Genomic DNA, 26,617 nt, shown 5'->3' on the forward strand with positions numbered 1-26,617 from the left:
ACGAGGGCATTGTACTTCCATCCTTGTGTCCTCGACCGGCGCATCCTAAGGAGCTTGCCCTTCACACTTTGGATGTGGTATGTGCTTTGCGGGTGTACCTGTCTGCTACGGCTATGGTCTGACTCACTTTTTGTGTCGGTGTCTGGTCCACAAAAAGGCCTGGCGGTCTCGTCAGGCACCATTTCTTGGTGGATTAGGCAGACCGTCATCCAGGCCTATGCTCTTAGAGGGTGGGCACCCCCCTTTCCAGTCACGGCACATTCAAGCAGGGCTATTGGTGCTTTCTGGGCTTTCCGACATCAAGCGTCTGTCTCACAGGTGTGTAAGGTGACGACTTGGTCGTCCGTTCACACTTTTTCCAAATTTTCACAAGGTTGATGTGAGTGCATCTTCAGATGCTTCTTTCGGCGCAAGGTTTTGCAGGCGGCTGTTTAAAGTTGCACCTCCTCCGTTGAAGAGCTCTGCTTTTTTGGGGTGAAGTTGTTTGTTTTTACTGATACTGTTCCCACCCCTCGTTTTTTGACACTGCTTGGGGACGTCCCATATGTCAAGACTTGTGACACCTGTGTCCGTCCATGGACGAAAGAGAAAATACGATTTTTTTTGTACTCGTAAAATCCTTTTCTCTGTCGTCCATGGACAGACACCGCACTCACCCCTCCTTTTTTAGGTTTGTACTGCTTGTTTTGAACTGAGGCTGCATGCTGCAGGGAGGAGGGTTATGTCCGGAGGGACTGGCCCCTGGGCGGCGCTGTTAACCTCAAGAAGAAATGCAAGAAAAATAAGGCACCTCGGCACACAACAATAAATCCACAGTGTTAGTCATGTACAGCATAATTGCGCTACCACACTATAAGCAAAGGAGACCCCGCTTTGACAGTTCTTACATTAAAGGTTAAGCTGGGCACAAGATCTGACCTCTTTATTGGCCAAATTTATTTACGAATGGTGTCAAGACCTAAGTGCACAAGACACCAGTGCCTTGTACAGTGCAAAGTGAGAAAAACCGAGGATTTAGGAAGTTAGCGAATAAGTCCTTCTGTCCTTGCAAGCTTTGAACATTTAAAGTGGGAAAAACTTTCTGTTTAGCAGCCTATTTTCTTGTAAGAATTAATTGGCAAAAGATTAAAAAAAAATTCCAAGGCTTCATGTCTGTTCCCCCCTTTTTTTTTTTTCTTCTTTGGATTAGGAGATAAAGCCCTGGATGGCTACAGTAAGAAGAAATATGTATGTAAACTGCTCTTCATCTTCCTGCTTGGCCATGACATCGATTTTGGACACATGGAAGCGGTCAACTTGCTGAGCTCAAACAAATACACAGAAAAACAGATTGTAAGTAGCAATGCAAGTGTTCTTGTCAACCTTTTCCTGAGAATATGTTTTTGTAATACAGGGACATTTTCCTAATCGCACCCACTGTTTGCTGTCTGTCACATGTATAATGTATTAAGGTGTTAGAACTAGGTTCAATGGAGTTACTTCATCACAGCCATCAATCCGATTTCAAACCTCACTGGAGAGCTTTTAAATCTTGTTGATGATGCATGAAGCGGAGAAGAAAAACAAATCTGTAACCCATCACGCATGTGAGGGCTCTGTGAAATATGACTGCAGTGGGTTACATAGCACTTGGTGTAAGTACATTGAGTGGACTTTGTGACTTTACCACAGTTGCAGTGCTTGCTCGGCATTCGTAGCTCACTAGTTGCCTTTACTTGAAATTGCTTGATAAAGTAAGCCTTTTGTTTAAAAAATACATGAGTCTTAACTTTTTTTTATTTATACACCGTTTCCGATCTGGCCTGTAGACAGATAACTGACAAATGACACACCCCATGGGCAACACTGTAGTGTGATCTGTCACCCGCTGTGGATGAGATTAGTGTACTGGCCCGCTGTCAGTACCATGTGATCGCTATGACCAATCACAGCCGTTCACATGACAATTTTACAGAATGGATTGCAACCATTCATACCATCCATTATGTACTCCTGTGTTCTCTCTAATTTGTCACAGTGTTCACATGGTACAGACATGGCCAATCGCAGCCCATCTTTTTCGTGTTATCACAATTGGGAATGAGCTTTATGTTTGGGTTGAACATGGGTTTGACTCGAGCATTGGCTGTTCACCGAATAGCGAACAACTTGGGGTGTTCGCGGCAAATTCGAAAGCAGCGGAACACCCTTTAAATGTCTATGGGAGAAATCGAAAGTGCTAATTTTAAAGGTTAATATGAAAATTATTGTTATAAAAAGTGTTTGCAGTTTTAAAAACTGCAGTTTTTCGGGAGCAGTGATTTTAATAATGCTTAAAGTGAAACAATAAAAGTGAAATATTCCTTTAAATTTTGTACCTGGGGGGTGTCTATAGTATGCCTGTAAAGTAGCGCATGTTTCCCGTTTTTAGAACGGTCTCTGTACATTTCTAAAGGGGGGGGGGGGAGGAGAAGTAATTTAAACCTACTCGTGGCTATAATGAATTGTTGGGTCCCAGCAATACAGATAAGTCATTGAAAAAATAGGATTTTTGTACTCGCCGTAAAATCCTTTTCTCTGAAGTTCATGGATGAACACAGCTCCAAATAATCTAGACAGAGTTATGTTCCAAATCGGTGTGAAGAAATAATCAATAACTTCAACTGATCTCTGTATAAGCAGGAGTGGTGTGCTGTTCAGAAACGTCACCAGGGAGTGCCTTCACCTTTGGGCTGAAATAAATACTCGTACCCTCCAATGTGGATCCAACTCGCCCTACAGTGGTGGATCGCTTGCGCTTATGTCCAAAGCAGGGACTCGAGGGAACCAGATCTGCAGGTCATCTCCTCTCTCATCCACGGCACCTCCTCCCGGATTGGTAACTCCAAAGCAGGGACCCGATATGGCGGGATAAAATATCCAAACCAGAAAAAACATTCCCAGATGTCAAACATGAAAAAGAAAGGGAAATCTTCCAGTAGCAGGATGATGTCACTGCTGCAGATGAGATGAGTCCCCTCACACACACACACAATAACCTCCAAGCGCACTGTACAGCTAGTAACGGCTGTGTGTCTCCGGTGAGGGGCGAGCTCCGGGTCCTGGCTATGGACAGTCACAGGGAAAGTCCGTACTGGAGCCGAGAGAATTCACTGAGGAGTGACGAGACAAGTCTGCCGTCTACCTATACTATGGAACTCCCTCTAACACCTGCCTCTAGTAGCAGCTGCACGCACATATTCACTACAGGGGCCTGGCGGGGACAAAACTCTCTGGTCGGAGGGCGAGCTCCACCTGACGTTCATGGGGTACTGCAGCGGGTGGATAGGTTTGAGATGTAGGCCTTCCACGTGCAATGATAGATCTTCCTAGAAGACTTCCGAGCCCTCAAAATTAGAGTCCGACAGACACCGGTCCCTCAGTACCTGACTTTCCACAGCCATGCCATTAAAGCCAGGGACTGTAAAACAGGATGAAGAATAGGACCTTGAGACAGAAGGTCCTCTTGCATTGGCAGTTGCCAAGGGACATCCGCCACCAGGCGTACAAGGTCGGCATACAAATGGCACAGAGGCCAATCTGGAGCAATTAGAATCACTGGGATCCCCTTGGTCTCCACCCTGCGAAGCAGACAAGGAAGAATTTTCAGCGGGGGGGAGGGAAGGCATATATCAGCCAATACTGCCCCCATGGAGCCACCAACGCATCCGTCGCGTCCGCCCAGGGATCTTTTGACCTGGACACAAACCTCAATACTTTCCGATTTGAGTCGAGAAGCCAGGAGATCCACGTCTGGCGTTCCCGATCTCCGGCAAAGTAGCTGAAATGCATCCAGGTGTAGTGACCATTCTCCTTGGTCAAACATCTGGCGATAGGTAGTCTGCTTGCCAGTTTTCTACACCCAGAATGTATACGCCGACAGGGCCGGCACTCTCCGCTCTGCCCATCGAAGGATGTGCGCGACCTCCAATGCTGCAGCTGAGCTTCTTGTTCCTTTTTTAATGGTTGACATTGTCCGACTGGATCCTGACAGGACGTCCCTGAAGCCTCAGAGACCACGTGAAGAGGCACAGTCTAATCGCCCGAAATTCCAACACATTCATCGGCAGGCAGGATTCCTCCTGCGTCCATCGACCCTGTGCTGACGGAAAACCCCCCCCAGCTGGTCAGACTGGCGTCTGTCATGATCACTGTCCAGTGAAAAGGAAGGAACGACTTCCTGGACTGAAGGACCGGAGATCTTAGCCACCATACCAGGGAAGCCCTGACTGGTTGACGCACCCGGATTTGACAATCCAGGGACAACGGAGACTTGTCCCATTTGGACAGGATTTACTTCTGCAAGACCCAAGTGTGGAATTGAGCATACAGTACCGCCTCGAAGGTGGCCACCATTAGACCCAGAACTCTCATGCAGAAGCGCAGTGTCGACCACCTGTGGGATGCCAACAGCTTTTACCGCCGACCTAAGAGTCTGCAGCTTCTGCAAGGGGGAAGTAAACTCCCGCCTCTGAGGAGTCCAGAATTAAGCCCAGGTACTCCAGGCACCAACACCGACTTCTGTAGGTTCAGTACCCAACCAAACTCCTGAAGAGTCTGACTGGTGATTGCCACATCCTCCTCTAAGTCTGAGCCCGAAGCGGCTCTGAGCAGGAGGTCGTCCAAGTAGCCCACAATAGCGATTCCTCGCTGCTGTCTCAGCAAGGCCAGAATCGCAGTGAGCACCTTGGTGAAAACCCTTGATGCTGATGCCAGGCAGAAAGAGAGAGCCATAAACTGGTAGTGGCTGTCCCCTACTGCAAAGCGTAGAAACTCCTGACAGACCCACTGCCAACCAGTATGGAGTGGCTGTCGGCCACGGCCGACCGTGACACGGACAGCAGTAGCCCGGTCATAAGTAAGCCCCGGAGCATATAGCTCACCATCCACCCCTGGAGTAATGGGGTATGTCGCGGCCGACCCTGCGCATAGCTAAAGGTCTGCTCACGCTCGATGGCCAGACTGGGGAGACTACAATGATCTATATTATCCAGCCTGTCACCAAGCCGGCAGTTGATAGTAGATCTCAGGGTCAAAAAACAAACAAATTAAAAAAAAAAAAAAGTTTAAAAATAAAAGTTCTCCTAGGACCAATGGGCCCCTAGGGAGCCAGGTCCTTCTCCTCTTATGCTAGGCAGAAAAAAAAACTGAGCTGCTGACTGCAGGGTGAGGGGTTATAACCAGAGGGCCCTCCCCCTGGGCGGTGCTGTTCGGCTTTGCTGTATTACATGTTCTTTAACCATTTAGCATGTATGCCTAGTCCTCTACTGTCGAGATTCTTTGGAGCTGTGTCCGTCCATCAACGAAAGAGAAAAAACGGCATGGGTTCCCCCCTTAGTCCATTACCAGGCCCTTTTGGGCCTGGTAATGGACCAGGCCCTTTACCAGCGGTTCAAGTCTCGCTTTCAGGTTACCAGGCCCTTTTGGGTCTGGTATGAATATGAAGGTGAACCCCCGTGCCAAAATAAAAAAAATGGCGTAGGGGGTCCCCCCAAAAATCCATACCAGACCCTTATTCGAGCACACAACCTGGCAGGGAGAGCGCCCCCCCCCCCGAACCGTACCAGGCCACATGCCCTCAACATGGGGAGGATGTCCCTATGTTGATGGGGACCTTATCTCCACAACCCTTGCCTGGTGATTGTGGGGGTCTGCAGGCGGGGGGCTTATCGGAATCTGGAAGCCCCTTTAACAAATGGGACCTCCAGATCCCGCCCCCCTCCCCTATGTGAATTGGTAAGGGGTGCATTGTACCCCTACCATTTCACACAAAAAAAGTGTCACTAGTCGGTGTTCCTAATCATCACATCAGTTGTATGATGATGCTGTACTAAAATAAATATATATATATATATATATATATTGTGACAAAAATACAACTTAAAAAAAAAAAATCTTGCCATGTCTCTCACTAAATATGTTGGACGGCCTTCTTTCCAAAAAGGGGTAATTTGGGGGATATTTGTCCTGGCAATTTCAGGAATTCAAAAAATAAGTTTTGCCCTAAATTTATGAAGAAAGAATTGCAAAATGTTATGAACTAAGAATTTTATTATTTTTTATTCATCTATGTAGCAAAACCTTACAGTGGGGTGATTAAATAACAAAATAAAGCTGTTTTGCGTGGGGAAAAAATAACAATTTCATATGGATACAGTGTTGCAGGACTGCACAATGGTTATTCAATGTGTGACAGCGCTAAAATCTGAAAATTAGACTGGACAGGAAGGGGTTGAATGTGTCCCTGTATTGAGATGGCTAATGGTTTTTTTTTTGTATTTTGTTTTTTTGGCAGTAACTTCATTCCCTGTTTTCCCCCAACCCCAGCTTGTTTCTTCCCTGCCCTCCTAACTGTTAAACTGGGTTGTTATCAATTTGCATACTTGCTTGCCCAGTGAATCCCAAGTTGTCCTACTGCGATCCAGATGCCGCAGCTTGGGACCCGCACTACCATCTTCTCCTCTGAAATCAGAAGCTCAACATTCTCTTCTGGGCTGTTGCAACCCGCCCCCATGATGCACGCCAGGCTGCTTATTGGCCATTGTGAGACCCTATGCCTGCCTGTAGCCTTCTGGGAAATGTGACAAGGATGTGTGGGAGCAGACGCATGTCCTTCTTCTTGCCTAGGCTAGAATAAGGTGGGTGGGAAAATACTTATACAGTAAAATCTTGGTTTGAGAGCGTTTTGCAAGACTATCAAGTTTTTTTTATAAATTTTGACTTGATATAAGAGTAGGGTCATGTCACAACCGAGTATAAAATAGATGGGAGGTGCCTCTAAGTGTAGCAATATGGTTACATTGAATGAAGGTACAACATTTAGAAACTCACATGGTTGATGATTAAAACAAGCACATCTATGTATGCAGGCATCCGGGGGTAAAGCTGTCCACATATACCATCCTCCTCACCACCATTGATGTCGTTGTCCCTTCCACGAGCGGTTCAAGTCTCGCTTTCAGGTCGCTTTACTGCAGGGTAGTCTTCCCGGTCACGATTTCAGACTGACCGCTTTGAGAGCCGGCGGTGAGGAGGACGTGTGAGTTGCTAAATGTTGTGCCTTCATTAAATGTAACCATATTGCTACACTTGTAGGCGCCTCTCTTCTCTTTTATACTCTGTTGGACATTTTATGGTTACACAACTTATCACATTGCTATAATCTTTTTATATGGACTATAGACTGAAAGAATTATGAATAAATGGTTGTGGAACAAATCATTTGAGTTTCCATTATTTCTTAGGTGGAAATTCGCTTTGATATAAAAGTGCTTTGGTTTACAATATTGCTTACGGAAAGAATTATGCTCGCAATCCAAGGTTTTACTGTATAGTTATAAAAAAATGAAAACAAGCATTTTCATATTGCAGAGGATGGGGAGATTGTAGGGAGCAGAACTTCCTTTCCTTAGTAAAGGTCCTTTTAAATATTTGCCTATAGCACAAACAAGATCTTATAAATAAATACTAGGAGCATAAGAAATTATTTGTGGTACTGCCAGTGACTTTTCTAATGAATTGTGTTTCTTCTCTGTTCTAGGGCTACCTTTTTATCTCTGTTCTGGTGAATTCCAACAGTGAACTAATCCGCCTTATTAATAATGCAATCAAGAATGACCTGGCCAGCCGCAACCCCACTTTCATGTGCCTGGCATTGCATTGCATCGCCAATGTTGGCAGCAGAGAAATGGCAGAAGCTTTTGCATCAGAGATCCCCAGAATCCTTGTTGCTGGGTAATTGCTTTCTAAAACCTAGGTGGGAGGCTTGCCAAATGCCAGCTGAAAGTGGAAATCAGGCCGGTGGTGCCTTGGGTTTAAAGGAGTGGTCTGAAATGATATATTCAGGTGGGCCAAGTTGAGGGAAAGATTCTGGGTGGGCATAACCAGTGTGCCAATATTTAATTGCAGGCAGGAGATGGTGTCTGCAAAACGGCAGGTTTTGTTGTGTGTTGTCACCCTTCTGTTAAGCAGCATAACAGCAGGAACATTTCTTCTGTGTGTTTTTAGCAGATAGGCTGGTGTTCCTCTTTTGGATGCATGATATCGGCCATCCTGCTCAGAGTAGCTTCTGCAATCCTCCTAATCCGTTTTCTTGTCATGTCCTTTTTAATAGTGACACCATGGACAGCGTAAAGCAGAGTGCAGCTCTTTGCTTGTTAAGACTTTACAAGACCTCACCCGACCTTGTGCCTATGGGCGAATGGACATCGCGTGTGGTCCACCTCCTTAATGATCAACATATGGTACGTACTTTAGATTTGTCTGGAGGTAATTCTCTGGTTGGAGAATAACTTAAATATAAGTTAAGTATTGTAAGAAGGCAAATGTTGGATTTCCTGCTTTGACAGTGTTAACTATACAGATTCCCATTCCATCACAAAAAATAAGAGTATTATTCCCTATTGCAAGACAGTGGATAGAGTCAAACAAATCATTTAATTCGTACCCCAAACAACCAGACCAAAATGTCAAACAACTGTATGTAGTTTACAATAAATGGCTCTACTACCTAAAAAATTAAGACCCACCTCTTCTGAAGGCTAAAGAAGAAAATGGGCGATTTCAGTTCCAGAAAAATGTGTATATCCAGGGCGCTCCAAGAATTCGAATCCTGACAGATAAAGTCTGTGTTGGAGAGGGTAGCAGATCTTCACACACTTTAGGCAGCACTCAGGGAGACAAGCGATCTCTAATGGGAACAGAAAAACAAACAAGGCGCCTCTAAGTGCAGAAATATAAAACTTTTAATATCCCCAGTCTGATGATAGAGCTTCCAGGGAAGTCCACAGGATAAAAGCCAATTTGTGCTGTGAGTGTTTAGGGAACACAATGGTGATGGAGCCTGGGGATGATGTCAGAGGAAGCGAGACAAAAACCAGCATGGAACACAACCAGGAAGAGGGCAGGAAGTGTGTCATAGAGGCGGGACGGCTCATTGGTTCCTTCTTCAGCCAGTGACCTGGCTGGAAGCTTTATCATCGGACTGGGACTGCCCTGCCACTGGAACATCTTCTGGACACACTTACCTGCTACATGCCTGCTTCATCCACCATCTTGTAAGTGTTTTTAACCCCTTAAGGGGATATTAAAAGTTTTAAAATTTTTGCACTTAGAGGTGCCTTGTTTGTTTTTCTGTGGCGATTTCAGTTCGCATTTGTAGCGCTATACAAGTTATTCACTCACTCATGTTATAATTTATATTGCAAACCAGTAATTCTAGATCTGCAGTTGGCTGTCTTGGAAGTAAAGCAATGATTTGCACAGTGTCTTGAAATGGGTGGAATGTTTATCCTATCTTGGGATATACAGTATGATGGAATGATACATGTGAACTCCTGTTTTAAAACGGGGTGGTTTTCAGTGTGTTTTGTATGTGTGTTTTTTTATCGGGGGCCTAAACCGACCCCTGACATCTCCCCTTTGAGACAGGGAAAGGGACTGAGGACACACACTCCCCAGTCCCTGTCTCAGCTGCACTGAAAATTAATGGACAGGAGACACTGGCTGTCAGCTGCTTTATTGAAATCTATACAGTCAGGAAGGATAGAGGAGAAAGTGCCAGGGAGGCCGGAGCATCCCAATTAGTACGCCCCATTAAATGATGTTGGTGAAATCGGTCAGGGACCAGCACTGCTGGAGCTGAGGGACTCTCCTAGCTGCCAGGGAAGAACTTCTCCAGTGAGAGGGGGGGGGAGCCAAGGGAAAGGATAGACCGATTCTGGTGATGGAGGACTGTATGCTGTCTACCGGGCACTCGGGTTCGGCACATCACCGATCTGGTGGACAGATTACTGGGAGGGGCTGTGGAAGACCCGGGCTGTCATGGTGCACATTGGCAGCAATGACAAAGTCAAAGGCAGATGGAGTGTCCTAAAGAACGATTTTAGGGACTTGGAGCTAAATTGAGGAAAAGGACCTCCAATGTAGTATTCTTAGGAATACTACCTGTACCTTGAGCCACACCAGAAAGGCAGAGGGAGATTAGGGAAGTAAACAAGTGGCTGAGAAGCTGGTGTAGTAAAGAGGGGTTTGGGTTCCTGGAGAACTGGCCCGACTTCTCAGTCAGTCACCAGTTCTGTAGAAGGGACGGACTGCACCTAAATGAGGAGGGTGCAAATCTGCGGGGAGTGAAAATGGCCAAAAAGTTAGAGGGGTTTTTAAACTAGGAGATGGGGGGGGGAGGGGAGGGGGGCGGTCCAGAGGTAGACATAGGCAGCAATGAACATCTTCCAGAGGGTATTAGTGGTAGGATAACTAAAGCACATAAAGCCGAGGTAAGTATAGTAACAAGTCCTATTTGCAGTCTCGGTACACAGGGTTATTGAGGGTAAAAAAAGGGGGAGGGGTATGCCTATATATCAAGAATAATGTACAATTGAATGTGAGAGATGACATCAATAAGGGAGCTAGGGAGGAGATGGAATTCTTATGGGTAGAGCTACAAAGGGATAAAGCCAAGAGGAAAATACTGGGAGTATGCTATAGGCACTCTAACCTGAGAAAGTAGGGGGATTGGCAGCAAGGATGGGAAGTGTTCTCATAATAGGGGATTTTAATTATCCAGACATAGACTGGGTAGAGGTAACCACCGATTCGTCTAAGGCTCGCCAGTTCCTAAGTGTCTTGCAGGACAATTTTGTGGGTCAGATGGTAGACGCACCAACTAAAAACAAGGCGTTACTAGATCTACTGATTATCAACAATACTGACCTGATCAAGGATGTGGAAATATGGGGCAATTTTAGGAAACTGCGATCACAAGTCAATTTCAGTATAAATCACACAAAAGGGGAACACAAAGAAACTGAATTTCAAAAGGGCCAACTTCCTTAAATTACGAACCTTGCTAGAAGATATAAGTTGGGATAAAATCTTAGAAACAAAGAAGAGGAGAGATGGGTTTGCTTTGCGAGAATATTAAATAAGGGCATTAGTCAGTGCATCCCATTAAATAATAATAAATAAATACATTTAAAGAGTGAATAAAAGTCCTGGATGGCTTAACTCCAATGTAAAAATGCGTATAAAAGCAAAGGAGAAGGCCTTCAAAAAATACAAGGCTGAGGGATCATTATCGGAATTCAGACTTTTCAAAGAATGCACCAAGATATGCAAGGGTGCAATTAGGGAGGCCAAGATGGAACACGAAAGGCACATAGCGGAGTTGAGCAAAAAAAAAAAATCCCAAGAAACAGTAAAAAAAAGGACAGACCATATTGCTGCATAAAGAATAAAGGAAGGACATCTGGTTACACAGGATGGGGAGATTGACAAGGTAAATACATTTATTCTTACCAGTCTTCACAAGGGAATCGGGGGGGGGGGGGAGCTTCAGTAACCAAAACTGCAGTGTTTTGTTTTTATGACACATCACAGGAAGCAACGTCATGGCTAACGGAGGACAGAATTAAAATTATACTTTGGAAACTTAACATTATTAAATCACCGTCAGTCAAGTAATTGCCAGACCATTGTCCCTAATTTTTTTCCTGGCAGTGATTAGAGAAAAGCCAATGTCTCACCAATAGAGAAAAGCCAATGTCTCACCAATATTTAAAAAAGGCCCAAAATACATCCCTGGGAATTGGACCAGTTAGACTAACATCAACAGTATGTAAGCTCTTGGAGAGGATGATAAGGGGCTATATACAAGATTTTTGTAATGAAAACCGGTATCATTCGCAGCCATCGGCATGGATTCATGAAGAATCTTTCTTGCCAATCCAATCTATTAACCACTTCCGGACCGCCTCCTGCACATATACGTCGGCAGAATGGCACGGCTGGGCACAAGCACGTATATATACGTCCTGTACTTGTACCCAGCCGTGGGTCGCGCGCGCTCCCGCGACCCGGTCCGAAGCTCCGGAACCGCGGGTCCCACGGACCCGATCGCCGCTCGAGTGCGGCGATCGGTCCCCGGAGCTGAAGAACGGGGAGAGCCGTGTGTAAACACGGCTTCCCCGTGCTTCACTGTGGCGGCGTATCGATCGCGTCATCCCCTTTATAGGGGAGACACGATCGATGACGTCACACCTACAGCCACACCCCCCTACAGTTGTAAACACTCACAAAGTGAACCCTAACTCCTACAGCGCCCCCTGTGGTTAACTCCGAAACTGCAACTGTCATTTTCACAATAAAGAATGCAATTTAAATGCATTTTTTGCTGTGAAAATGACAATGGTCCCAAAAATGTATCAAAATTGTCCGAAGTGTCCGCCATAATGTCGCAGTCACGAAAAAAATCGCTGATCGCCGCCATTAGTCGTAAAAATAAATAAAAATGCAAAAAACTATCCCCTATTTTGTAAACGCTATAAATTTTGCGCAAACCAACCGATAAACGATTATTGCGATTTTTTTTTTTTTTACCAAAAATAGGTAGAAGAATACGTATCGGCCTAAACTGAGGAAAAAAAAATATATATGTTTTTGGGGGATATTTATTATAGCAAAAAGTAAAAAATATTGCATTTTTTTCAAAATTGACGCTCTATTTTTGTTTATAGCGCAAAAACTAAAAACCGCAGATGTGATCAAATACCACCAAAAGAAAGCTCTATTTGTGGGGGAAAAAGGACGCCAATTTTGTTTGGGAGCCACGTCGCACGACCTTGCAATTGTCTGTTAAAGCGACGCAGTCCCGAACTGTAAAAACACCTTGGGTCTTTAGCCAGCATATTGGTCCGGGGCTTAAGTGGTTAACCTATGAGGAGGTGAGCTGCCATCTAGATAAAGGAAGGCCCGTAGACATGGTGTATCTGGATTTTGCAAAAGCATTTGACACAGTTCCCCATAAACGTTTACTGTACAAACTAAGGTCTGTTGGCATGGACCATAGGATGAGTACATGGATTAAAAACATGGATTAAAAACTGGCTGCGAGTTTAGATGGTGTGATAAATGGGGAATACTCAGAATGGTCAGGGGTTGGACATGGGATCCCCCAGGGTTCTGTGCTGGGACAAATCCTGTTTAATTTGTTCATAAGCGACCTGGAGGATGGGGTAATTGGGAAAAATACCTAAGGGTCCTAGTAGATCACAGGTGTCAAACTAGTGGCCCTCCAGCTACAAGTCCCATGAGATTGCAAGGCCGACAGTTACAAGCATGACTCCCACAGGCAGAGGCATGATGGGACCTGGAGGGCCGCCAATTTGACACCCCTGTAGTAGATGATGGGCTCAACACTTTACAAGATTTTGGTCCGGCATCACCAGTTCTGGGCACCAGTCCTCAGGAAAGATGTACTGGAAATGGAGAGAGTACAAAGAAGGGCAACAAAGCTAATAAAGGGTCTGGAGGATATTGGTTATGAAGAAAGGTTTGCGAGCACTGAACTTATTCTATCTGGAGAACAGACGCTTGAGAGGGGATATGATTTCTAGGGCTGCAACTAACGATTATTTTCATAATCGATTAGTTGGCCGATTATTGTTTTGATTAATTGGATAATAGCCTTAAAAAAAAAAAATTGCATTTTTACATTTTTTTGGGCCAATTTGTTGTCGGGCAGATTACAAAACACAAATTGCAGCAAAGACACATTACATGCTTTTCTGCAGCTTCTCTATTGAAGTATATTGAACAAAAAACAAACAAAACTGAACCGTTTTGCATTAAAAAGTCCTTGCCCTTTTCAAATACGCAGCAGCTGAAAAAAAAATCATGGATGTGAACGTGTCCCATAGGAAAACATGTAAATGAACTGTAGTGTGTTTCTGCAAAAAACACCAAAAAACTGAGGTGTGAACCCAGGCCTGAGATGTTTAGTAACATAATGGGATTAAAAAAACAAAAATAAGTTAAAAAAAACTGAAAATTGTACCATACTTACCATAATTTTTTTTCCTGGTGCCTATCCATGGCAGCATACCTGTGACAAGCTCCGCCTTGACTCCTCCCTCAGGACTAGTGAATATTATAAAAGAGTTGGTTAGCACCGGCCCCACATTCTCCGTAATATAGAATACCAAGGGTGGGATTGTATGCTGCCATGGATAGGCACCAGGAAAAGAAAATTACGGTAAGTATGGTACAATTTTCTGTTTTCCTGGTGCCTCCATGGCAGAATACCTGTGACAAATAACTAGCTGAGATGGGTGGGATGATGCTTAGAGGTTTATTTCAAAGGAATTATTATTATCATTGATCATTAGAGGAAGCAACGGCTGATTTGATCGCCTGTCTGCCAAACTCAACCGATGAGAGAGCTCCTGGGTCTACCCGGTAATGCTTCAGAAACGTATGTTGGGACGACAAGGTCGCTGCCCTACAAATGGTTTTGATTGACACGTTTGCCCTTGCCGCCCAAGAGGCAGATCCTGCCCTAGTGGAGTGCGCCCTGACCATCAAAGGGGGGTCCAGACCCCCCTCGTCCTGTACACCTTGTGGATGAGCTTAACGATCCATGAGGCAATTGTTCTTGCCGACAACTCCTTGCCTTTGTTCTTCCCCCAGGGAATTATGAGCAACCTGGTAGAGTCTCTGAAGGATACCGTGGCCTGAAGATAACATCTCATGGTGGGGGCAATGTCCAGTTCGTGAATAGAACCGGAGTCCTGTTCTAAAAACGTTGGGAGTGCCCAGGGTTCCGACATGGTCAAGGATGATGCGACCTTGGGGATAAATCCTCGTACTGTTCTGAGTTCCACTCTGTCAGAGTAGAATATCATATGATTATCATCTGCCCCTAAAGCTTGGAGCTCTGAAACTCGTCTGCCAGAGGTTATGGCTATCAAGAAGGTAAGCTTCAAGGTTAGAATCCAAAGTGATGCCGAGTCCATAGGAGTAAAAGGTGGGCTGGCTAAGGACTCTAGGATGATAGCGAGGTCCAAGGTGGGAAAAGACTGTTTAGTGGGTGGTCAGATCTTTCTGACGGCCTTAAAAAAAATTGATGCCAATCATGAAGGCCCTGAACTTGTTCCACACCCTATCGTATATATTGTTTGTGGAAGGCTTTCTAGCCCTGAGGAGGGTTGCGATAACCTCGCTGGAACATCCTAGGGATTCAAACCTTTGCCTTTCAGCCGCCAGATGTGAAGATTCAGCCTGCCTGGATCTGGATGGGTGTGATATCTCTGAGACAGGAGGAAGGGTATCAACGGAACTTTAACTGGAGGCTCAGGTACATTGCCGTAGGAAACCAAGGACGTCTTGGCCAGTATAGTAGAACCGCTATTACTGTTGTGGATTCTATCATGATCCTCGCCTGGAGTTTTGGAATGAGAGGCCGAGGAGGGAAGGCATAGGCCAGATTGCATGCCCAGGGGGCTGAGAGAGCGTCTACTGCTTTCGCCTGGGGATGTGGGAGCCTCAAGATGAAGCTTGGTATTGCACGCTGTCACAAATAGGTCCAGCTCAGGGAGCCACCACTGGTTCACTATCCAGTTGAAAATTGTTGGGTGCAGAGACCATTCGTTGGCATCTATGAACCTGCGAGACAGGAGGTCGGCTCTTGAGTTGAGATGACTGGGCAGGTAGACTGCCCTTAGGTCTTTTAGATTTCTTTCCGCCCAGAGGATTATGGGTTCCACCTCCCTCAGCAGGGACCTGCTGTGCGTCCCTCCTTGTCGGTGTATATAAGATACAGCGGCTCTGTCCATCCGTCGAACTGGTCTCCCTGTGATCTCGAATTCTAGGGCTAGTAATACAAGGTAGGCTGCCCGATTATCCAGGATATTTGATACCAGGCCTGTTGCATGAAAGGACCATCTCCCCTGCACTGAGATCTGGTTGCAGTATGCTCCCCAGCCTGCTAAACTGGCATCGGTGGTAACTTCATCAGCGTGTGTTTTCTTCATCCACCAATGAAGACTTCTGAGCATCAGGGTCGTCAGGCGTATGGGTTGAGATAGATACCGTTTGTTCCACTGCCTCAAGAATTCCAGTTGGAAATATCTCAAATGCCAATGGGCCCAGGGGACCATAGGGATACATGACGACATCCAGCCTATCAGGCTCAGACAGTTCGAGGCGGGCAGATAGGGTCTCGCACTCACACTAATTATCTGCCGAATGATAGATGTCACCTTCTGAGGTGGAAGGGATACTGTTCCATTCTCTGTGTTGAACAGTGCGCCCAGATAAATCATTTCCTGGTTTGGAGAAAGGTGACTCTTCTCCTGGTTTATCTTCCATCCAAATTCTGCTAGCGTTGTCAGAAGAACTTCCCTGTGTTCCACTAATTGGGCTGGATCCTTCACCAGGAGAAGATCGTCCAAGTAATGGTAAACTCGAAGCCACCATTCCATTAGAGGGGCTATAATGGCAATCAAGGTCTTTGTGAAGACTCTTGGTGAAGTGCAGAGGCCAAACGGGAGACTCCAGAATTGAAGATGTACCTGGCCTACTGCAAACCTCAGATACTTCTGGAAAGAAGGAAGTATAGGTATATGCAGGTAAGCATCCCGTAAGTTTATTGATAACATCCAGTCCCCTGGTTGGATTACGCGGACGATTGTTTGTAGTGATTCCATCTTGAAAATGAAGAAAATGTAGCGATTTTTAGCCTTTTTAGGTCTATGACAGGTCTCCAACCTCCGTTTTTTTTTGGGGGACTAGAAACAGGGTGGAGAAAAAACCTGTAAATCTTTGTGATGGAGGTACTGGAATTACTGCCTGCTGTTCCTGTAAAGAGAAGAAACTGCTGGAGTGCTTCCTCTTTTTGAGGGGACCTTGATACCCTCGTTGGAGAGAAGAAGTCTTTGGGGGGTTTGTCTAGAAATGTCCAGAAGTACCTGTATTTGACAGTGGAAATTAACCAAGGATCCCTGCACTTTTGCTCTCATATTTTCGAGAAGTGTTGGAGTCTGGCCCCCACAGGAATCGCTTGGAATGGTTTGGCGTCAAAAGGACTTAGCAGGATCCTGCCTTCCCGCCAGTAACGCGAGAGATGGCTTTATCCAATTTCTCCCCAAATAGGGCTTTCCCATCAAACGGTATTTTGCACCAATTCTGTTTTGATGCAATGTCTGCTGACCATGGTTTCAGCCACAAGGCCCGTTTGGCCATTACTGTGTGGAGCATTGACCTTGCGGAGCATCGAACTAAATCGATCTTCCCCAATAAAGTCTGGAGAGTTTTAGCTCGTCTAAGGCCTTGATAATGTCCTCCTTTGGGATATCCTGTTGGATTGCCGACTCTATATTATCTGTCCAGGTACATAGCGCGTTGGACACTGATGTTAGGGCTATCGCAGGTTTACAAGCATTGCCCGCCTTCTGGTAAGCTTTCTTGAGGTCGAGATCCATTCTTCTATCGAGTGGATCCTTAAATGAAGTTGAGTCTTCCATAGGAAGTGTAACGTTTTTTGTTAACCTTACCACTGCTGCATCGACCACTGGAGGGGCCTCAAGCATTGCAGTGTCGGCTTCCGAAAGAGGGTATAGTTTTGCCATGCGATTAAGGGAAAATCTTTTTTCCGTCTTTTCCCATTCTTCCTCAATCACACCCTTAATCTCGTCCATGAGAGGGAAAAAGAAAATTTGGCGTTTGAGAAAGGGGAAGTACGCCTTGTACTTCTTGACTTCTGTCTGTCTCCTCCCAGCCAATCGCCTGTTTTACTGCCTGTACATAGGGCTGGACCATGGCAAAGGCAAAGCCAGAGGCATCCAAGTCATCAGAGGAGTCCCCTGAGGAGTCATCCTCCTCCTGATGCTTAGAGGATGAAGCAGCTGGCGTGCGAAGAATTCCACTAGTGGACGGCCCGGGAATGGCCTCCTCAGCCAGTTGCTCCTGAGGAGGAGATACCGGTTGCTGCGGCGGCATTGTGGCCACTAATTCTGCAAAATAATATTTTATTGCCTTCTTAAGCAGGTCCGCCACTTGGAGGCCCTCAGACTCCGTCGCATAGTCCCTCAGGCAATCTCCACAGATCCGTTTATGTAGAAGAGGGGTAGCTCCACAGGCTTGACACTTTGGAGATCTAGGTCTCGCGGAGCGCGAGTAATGGAGTTTTTCGGCCGATGACTTCCTGCCACTCCCATGGTCTCCTCGCTTGGAAGACCTATATCTGCTGGGGCTTGAGTCAGAGTCTTTATGTCGCCTTGAGGTCTTTTTAGACGTCTTCTGGCGTACAGGGCTGCAACACATGAGTACGAGCCTCGGTGCACATTTTTTTTTTTTTTTTATTCTATCGTGCGTAAACTTACCTGGACATAGGTCCTTACCTTAAGTGTAGAGTAGGATCTTGTATGGGCGGCGAATGGCTCATGTTAGGTGGATTAGTAGAGGAAGCGGCTAAGAAAAGAACAGGAAAGGGTTAAGGGTCATGGCTTAACTTGGCTAAACGGGACAACATTTCCATGTTTACTGGTCCCCCCCCCTTTTTTTTATTATATATATATATAGTGTGTGTGTATATATATGGGGGTGAGTGCGTGCGATCCCTAAAGGGGAGAGAAGGACCGGGAAGCGGGATGATGACAGGGGGGGAAGCGATGGGATGACAGGGGGAAGCGAGGGGGGGGGGGGATGACAGGGGCACAATGAGAAAAGTAAGAGGGGTCAGAAGGAAGCCTAAGAAAGGGGAGAAAATAAATAAATAAAGGTAATAGCTGCTGCCTCTGTTACCATGGGAGCCAGATGCCTGAGAAATACTGCAGATAGAGCTCTTAGTTAAGAGACAAACTGCCTGTCCAAAAAGACCCTATAGAAGGGACTCCCAACCTTATTAGAGCGTTTAGCTGCCCAAGAGAAGGGACAGTATCCGGGAGAGGCTTGAACCCGGATGGACGCTGCTGAATGCAGAAGGTAGGACGTTCGACCAGTATTCACTGCCATGAGGTATGAGGGGGAAAAAAGGAGAATGTGGGGGCTAACCAGCTCTTTTATAATCACTAGTCCTGAGGGAGGAGCTTGTCACAGGTATGCTGCCATGGAGGCACCAGGAAAGAGCAAATCGCAACTGTAAGGGGTTAATTTTTTTTTTTTTTACTGTGGGACAGTGAAAGTAATATTTACAGTAGCGATTTGCTCTTTTTGTACTATAAAGGGATATTTTTATTTTTTAACCCCATTATGTTACTGGCCGATTAATCGGTTATGAAAATTGTAATTGATTAATTTCATAATCTATTAGTTGTCGATTAATCGATTAGTTGTTTTGGCCCTAATGATTTCAATCTACAAATACCATATTGGTGACCCCACATTAGGGATAAAACTTTTTTACTGAAGGGAGTTTAATGAGACACGTGGCCCCTCAAAGAAAAGAGGTTTAACCTTAAACTGCATAAAAGGTTCTTTGCTGTAAGAGTAGCAAGGATGTGGAATTCCTTTCCACAGGCGGTTGTTTCAGCGGGGGAGCGGGGGGGGGGGGAGGCATTTATAGTTTTAAAAAACTATTAAATAAGCACCTGATCGACCGCAACATACAGGGATATACAATGTAATACTGACATATCGTCACACACATAGGTTGGACTTCACCTACTATGTAACTATATACATTGAGATCGATGCTTGTAACTACCCCCACCGCCGCACCAATCACCCCCACTACCCAGGTATCGGGTCAAACATCAAAGCATTGTACGAGGACTCCTGCAAATGCGCGGTATCTGCACCATTGCTACTATCGGTGCAACCCTAGTAAATACTGTGGGTGAAATCTCTAGACTGACATTAAATGTTAACAACAAAAACCTGGGGAATGCCCAGGGAAAAACCAAGCCTACTTACCGACCAGCTTGCAGAAAACCAATTAACCTGTCTAACAGTATGCGTTTAAAAACAGGGGTTCGGTCCGCACGCATTTGCAAACGCATGCGTGAGCCACAGAGCCGCGCCAAGGCACCCTGTAATCTGTGGTCCTAACACTATACAATGAGCGTCCCCACAGTGGAGGCACATGCATTTTAATGGATAGACAGGGGCAGCAACATTGAATGTTGCAGCAAACAGTTTTTTCTATTTGGTCTTTAGCCAGCTGTTTTGTTTTTATCTTTGATTGGAGTTCTGCTTTGAATTTTTGGTTTTACGTCCTACATCTACTTTTTGTGTTTTGTCATGAATACAGGGAGTGGTGACTGCAGCTGTCAGCCTCATAACTTGCCTCTGCAGAAAGAATCCAGACGACTTCAAGACATGTGTGTCTCTGGCAGTTTCCAGACTCAGTCGGGTAAGTTTTTTTTGTTTTGTTTTTTAAGGGAGACCACTACAAAGAAACACTTGGGCATGCAGATGTTTAATGAAAGAAGCATTTTTATATACAGCTTGTTTGCGTCAGAAATATTAGGTTAAGTTTACAACTGTGGCAGTCTGCTGCCCCTCTGAAAAGGAAGTTTACCAGGCAGTGATGAGACGATATGTGGCTATAGTCTGGTTTAACATTGCACTGCACACTGTTGCAGGCCAGTTAATGATGCGGCCCCATTTACATAAGTGTGTCATTTCCGGCAGCAGTTCTGCCTGCTGAATGTGACTGGAATGTTATTTTTGTTGTGCCACATGGGCCTTTGCAGTTTATGGGGAAAGGTAAAACCTCTCTGAAACACCTATTTTTACCATTCACCTGTGACTGGAATGCACACTAGGAACTGACATTTTGAAAATGACTGACTGTAAATGGTTGCATTGGGCTTTTAAGGCTCATGAACATGGGCGATTGGGGATGGACTGCCCAGATCAGTGTATTCTTGTGATTGGTGCTGCTAAAGGTTTCTGTTGACTTGGCAGACCATAAGCACGTACACATCAATGACAGATTGATACTGTCCGCAGCTATTTACATGTAATCGCACATGGTAGATTATCTGTGGTTGGGTACAGATGTGCACCCTTGGATGCAGACACATCTGTCCTGTCCTTGATTTGTAAAGGTTTACTGTCTGCAGCTGAACAGCTTGGCAGTACAGACTAAATAATAAAGATGGATTTGGGTTATTTTCACCCCAGAAATGTAACCGTACACATTTTGGCCTAAATTTATGTCGAAATTTAAAATGTTATAATCGAAACAAAGAAAAACATGTTAAATACCACCAAAAGAAAGCTCTATTTGTGTGATAAAAACTTCACTTGGGTAGAGTGTTGCATGACCCCAGCAATTGTCATTCAGTGCGACAGCGGTGATGATTGACCTGGGCAGTTAGGGGTTGAAAGTGTCCGATTTTATTAAAGTGGTTAAACATTTGATATGTCTTCTATTTTTAATTTTTTTTTCTCCTGTGCATAAAATATGGGTTTATGAACTTTGCAAATCCTTGCATTTTGTTTTTACTGTGTCCCAGGTTTTTGGTTGGGTTGGAACCCCTGTCAAGTTTTCATTGCTGTCTGTGTCCTCGTTGGGGAGATTCACCTTCACTTTTTTTTGAGCTTTCTACTGGTGATATTTGAACACCTCGACGGTTTATATTTTTTACTCTATAAACAAAAAGTTGACAATTTTGAAAATAATAACCCAAATATAAACTTATAAATATAAACTAAATATAAACTTATCAGTTTAGGCTGATTTTATATATTCTTCTACATCTTTTTGGTAAAAAATTGTTATAGCATCTACAAACTATGGGAAATATGTCATTTTTTTTTACACATTTTGACATATTTTTCAGGACCATTGACATTTTATACAGCGATCAGTGCTATAAATATGCACAGAGGGAGCTGCGGTGGCTCAACGCGATTGGCACTGCGCTGACAAGCCATTCACCTCTGCAGCTAGGGGTTCGGTTCCCGGTCTCGGCTACATGTGAATTGAGTTTGGTGGTCTCAGCCCGGCTCCCGGTGGGTGTGCTATGCGAGGTAAGCCTGCGCTTAGTACGCCCACCCCCCTCCCACAAAAACCACCACACTTACACCCACTCAAAATTGGGTTAACATGCACGCACTTTGACCACGCGGTCTCTAAAAAGAGAGGCGAAGGACTAACAGGGCTGGTTGAGCGGGCAAATCCTCTCACTCCCTTATAGGGAGTCCCTCTGCCCCGTTGGGCTTCAAAGCGGAGCAGGTAGGGCGGGCTGTGTGGGAGGACCCCCTCACACACCCGCCATTGCCACCCGGGGCATGGAGAAAGGTGGCAGATTGCCTCTGGGGGAGGCCTGCCTACTCCCAACTCCTGCAGTCCGGCTCCTCTCTCGAGTACACGCACAAAATACACTTTAAAAAAAAAAAAAAAAAAAAATATGCACAGAATACTGTGTAAATGTCACTGGCAGGGAAGGGGTTAAATGTGTTCCCTTGGCATGTTCTAACTGGGGGGATAGGACTGACTAGGTGAGGAGACATATCGTTGTTCCTACTTGGTAGGAATAAACTATGTGTCGCCTCTGCCCTGGCAGCACAGGGATGGGTGTGTGTGTTTTACACACAACAATCCCCATGCTGGCTCTCGTGATCGCGCGTAGCCAGCAGCAAAAATGCCCGCCGGCCATGTGCATCGGGTCCCCCGCGGGTTCAGCACGCACCTCCGGTGCCCACTTAAGGGAAGGACGTACCCATACGGGATTTCACCCAGGAGAGCCATTCTGCCGCAGTTTATCGGCGTGGGTCGGTCGGGAACCGGTTAAATTCCTTTTATCTGTTTTTCACTGGTCATTGCACAAAATTTAAAAAGATGGGTTGACTGGCGAACAGAAGCAGATGTTATCCATTTATGTAGACAGGTTTAGGTGCTCTGTCTTTGGACTTGTGTTGATGAATGAATTCAGTGTTTTTTTGTTTGTTTTTTACATTGCATTGCACATGAAATTTACATCCATTACGTCATAATTTTGCTGCATCAATCTGCTTTGCAATGCTTTGGCAGTCATGTATAAGGTGAAAAGCCATCCTGATGTGAACAAAAGCCTTTTGACACAAGACTCATAAAATATCACACCATGTGGATCCATTTCAATGGACTGTTCCCCCTTGTGTACAGTTAATACGTGTTTACTTGAGGGGGGGTGGGGGTTGCAACATTTTCAATAAAAAAGAATAAGAATTACAGCCTATAATGGCAGCTTATCAAAAATCTAATATCTGTCCCATTTTGACAGATTGTATCTTCAGCCTCCACTGATCTGCAGGATTATACATATTATTTTGTCCCTGCTCCCTGGCTCTCTGTAAAGCTGTTGCGCCTTCTCCAGTGTTATCCTCCTCCAGGTAAAGTAATTTTCTTGACATTAACAGTTGTATATTTGTGTTAGTGGAGTTTAAAGGGAATCTGTGTTCTCTTTTAAAAGCAATAAACCTTACAGTGTTTTTTTTTTAACCTGGGGGAAAAAAACATGTTCCTTTTTAAAAGCACGTTATCCAGCACATTGCTTGTGCTGTGTCATTTGACCCCTGTATCGCCAGAAATACCTGGCTGATCCTGCCTGGTTCTGCCATCCCCTTTGTAAACTGACCACTGTGTATCATGGCTGCTGAGCCCTGATATCGTGGTCAGTTTACGTGTCTCCGTCATACGCTCTCTCCTCTGTTCTCCTCCCCCTCTCCCCCCTCCCTGTCTGTCGGCTCTGTGTCCTTGCCTGCCCTCTTGCTGAAATTGGGGTTACCTTTGCATTAACCTCTCTGTTCATGTAATGTGCCCCTGTGTCTCTCCTCTCCTGCTGACTGACAGCGGGGGGGGGGGGGGGGGGATCCTTGGTCTCGCCCGCTGCAACAGGTATATAGCTTTTTTTTTTTTTTTTTTTTTTTTTTTACACCGAGGCACAATGCATGAATAAACAGATATGATAGTGTAAATTTAACTTCAACCACTTTAACAAAACTTGTAAGATGCTGACTGGGTCAAGGCCAGGCAAAGGCCTTTGCTTATTAGTGCATACCAGGCTTTGTGCCTCCTGAGGATCTCTGCAGAGTACATAAACATACATGTTTTCTTCTTAGCTTAAAGTAAACACGTGTTCATGTTTAAAGCGCTGCGCAAACTGTTGGCGCTATATAAATCCTGTTTATTAATAATAATGTTTAAAGGAAACCCATTCTTAAGGCAGCCACTGAGTTAGCATGCTTGCCAGGCCAAAAGTATTTTTATAAGAAAAAGTTACCATTGCTATCTCTTAGGCAAAAAGTTTATATTATTTAGTTTTCGTACATCACGTGACACAGAGCTGCATAGTAATAACTGTGTGTGTTATAGGCCTACCTTTAGGTGATGGACACTGGCACACCCCAGACAGAAAGTCCCCTCCCATACTGGGAGTACCAGTGTAGTTTTTTTCGACAGTGTCTAAGGTGTTGGTCACTGTTGAAGTGCTTTTGAAGAGCTCCGCTGGAAGATCCTCCGGGATCATGGGGACTATACAACCGGACCCATCCAAAGTGAATGGTACCTGAGCCTCGGGAAAGAGCGAGGTTTTGCCTGTAATGTTTCTCTTAGGAGAGCTGGACCCGGGAAACCAGTGCTTTGGTTATGCACCAGATACCAACGTTTTTTTGTGACTGGGTGTGATACAGGTCCAGGGGAGTGGAAATCCTAAGAGGGCCCCAGTCCCTGAAGGTCTTTGACATAGCCCGCCATGATGGGTGAAGGTTGGGTCTGACTGTTTTACCAGCACGCGCGGGAATCAAATTTAAAATGCTGTACAGCATGGGGGGAAGGGGGCAGCCTTGTCGAGTCCCTCTCTCTAGCGGGAATCGGTCAGAAAGCCAGCTGTTCACAAACACCCTGGCCCTCGGGGACTGATATAGGAGCTGGACCCAGCGAATAAAGTTGGGGCCAAATCCAAATCCCGAGAGGCACACCCACAATTGGTTCCACTCCACGGAATCAAAGCTTATCCAACCTTTCTACTTAATGTGATGTCAGGTTTTCATTTGAACCAAGATAAGGTTCTCCCTTCATTTTTTCCAGAACCCAGTTCTGCAGAAGTGAAGTCATTACATTATTTGGATGTAGTGAGAGCAGTTAAGGTCTATCTGAAGGCTACTGCTCAGATTCAGAAAACAGATGTTTCCCTTATCGTCTTTCAGGACCGCACATGAGAGAGTGGCTCCACCCACTAGGAAACGGGAAACACAAACTCCACCACACTTTAAAAGGAGGCTTCTCCCCACAGCTCATCGGTTTTTGTATTTCCTCCGGCCAGGGAACAGCTAGTAGGAGGGTCTCTTAGGTGCTGTCCTGAGAGGCCAGACTGCCTACCCCACCATACTTTTTTTTTTTTTTTTTTTTTTCTTCCTCCAGAGAGCCTGCTCCCCACGCCGCGCCAAGGGTAGCTGGTAAGTGGGCTCCTCCCTTTTTAGCTCAGAGTGAACAGGACTGTTCCTGAAGCTGCTCCTTAGGCGGCGGCAGACGTTCACTGTGTTTAGTGGCGTTTATAGTTTCCAGAACCGGCGTTTGGAGCCACTGAACACAGCACCACGATGGACTCTGTGGCAGCAGCGAGTGGGACAGGCACCAGCAAGCAAGGCCCAGGTAAGGGGGTATGTGGGATCTACCCTGTATACTGTGGTGCCTCTTTCCATGTTTTCCCCCTGGTGGCTGGGGCCTGTCTGGGCACAGGGAGTTGGCTGTTGTACTACCTGTGGTGAGCATGTTAGGAGGCAGGTTTGACTCACTGGGATACTGGTGTTTCTCTCTTTGTTATTTTTTTGGCAGGCTAAGAGCTCTGATCCAACTATCACAAAGAGATGCCCCTCGTGTAAAACAAAGTTACCAGAGGGTTGGAAGAAGGCTTTGTGTCAAGTTTGCATTGACTCCTTAGTTAAGGAAGAAGCTTCTTCTGCACGCAGCGATTTAATCGCATCAGTTTAGAGCTAGATGCTACTATCTATAAATGTATAAAACGTGTCACCGGCGCTAACAACACTTAATCATGTCTATCAATTTTGGTTTGCTGCAGTTAAAAATATATCCTGCCCTAGAGTGGGGTAAAAAAGGAAAAGTGATAACTGCACTAATATATAATTTAAATATTTCTAATTCAACAATAAATGTGCAATCAATAAATTAGATAATTGTGCAACTTTAAATGTTGATACACTTCAACAACTACCATCAAGTGGTTAACTATACACTAGTTCAACGATGCAGTACCAAACACAGCATGTGTCCCAATAAAATATTGAACTTATAAAAAATAACAGTTTGAAAAAAAAAAAATCCAAAATTTAAAAAGAAATGGATCCAAATATATTATGTGTTATTGTCCCAGTAAATATCATCAGTGCAATTCAACTGTAAATTTGTAAAATCAACCATTCATCCCTGACTCGGCACATCCGTGTTTCACCAATTTGTGATGCCACCACCAGGTAAAAAAATATGTACGCCTTTGGTTCATCTAAGGCAGGGGTGTCAAAACTCCATTTCATCGTGGGCCGCATTAGCATTATGATTGCCCTCCAAAAGGGCCAATTGTATCTGTAAGATTAGATGTCCAGTGCATCCCCTCCCCTTACATTAGATGTCAAGAACCACCTCACCATCAGAAGTTGAGTCCCCCACTCTCCCTTACATCACAGTGCACCCCCCTTTGCTTATGCTGGGAAGAAGCTGGCTGCATTGTTTGAAATCAGAAAGTAAGAGTCTGGAGGAGGACCAGAGGAGGGCTGGAGCTCTACTGCAGCTGCAGAAGAGGTTCAAGGGCCACATAAAATGGCTTGGAGGGCCTGATTCGGCCTGCAGGCCTTGTGTTTGACACCTATGATCTAAGGG

The 26,617-nt window shown here is 45.2% G+C and overlaps 1 protein-coding gene across 3 annotated transcripts in view; it reads left to right on the plus strand.

Annotated features, from left to right (window-relative positions):
• The window catches only part of LOC120916531 (AP-2 complex subunit alpha-1), a 168,987-nt gene that overhangs the window by 64,133 nt on the left and 78,237 nt on the right, over positions 1-26,617 (plus strand). For all 3 annotated transcript variants that reach the window (XM_040327557.1, XM_040327558.1, XM_040327560.1), the window contains exons 3-7: positions 1,190-1,332; positions 7,559-7,752; positions 8,132-8,261; positions 20,042-20,143; positions 23,007-23,115. In XM_040327557.1, the coding sequence (XP_040183491.1) occupies positions 1,190-1,332; positions 7,559-7,752; positions 8,132-8,261; positions 20,042-20,143; positions 23,007-23,115 (678 nt within the window). The remainder of the gene's footprint in view (positions 1-1,189; positions 1,333-7,558; positions 7,753-8,131; positions 8,262-20,041; positions 20,144-23,006; positions 23,116-26,617) is intronic.

The sequence above is a fragment of the Rana temporaria genome, chromosome 10 (genome assembly GCF_905171775.1).
Source record: "Rana temporaria chromosome 10, aRanTem1.1, whole genome shotgun sequence".
NCBI lineage: Eukaryota > Metazoa > Chordata > Amphibia > Anura > Ranidae > Rana > Rana temporaria.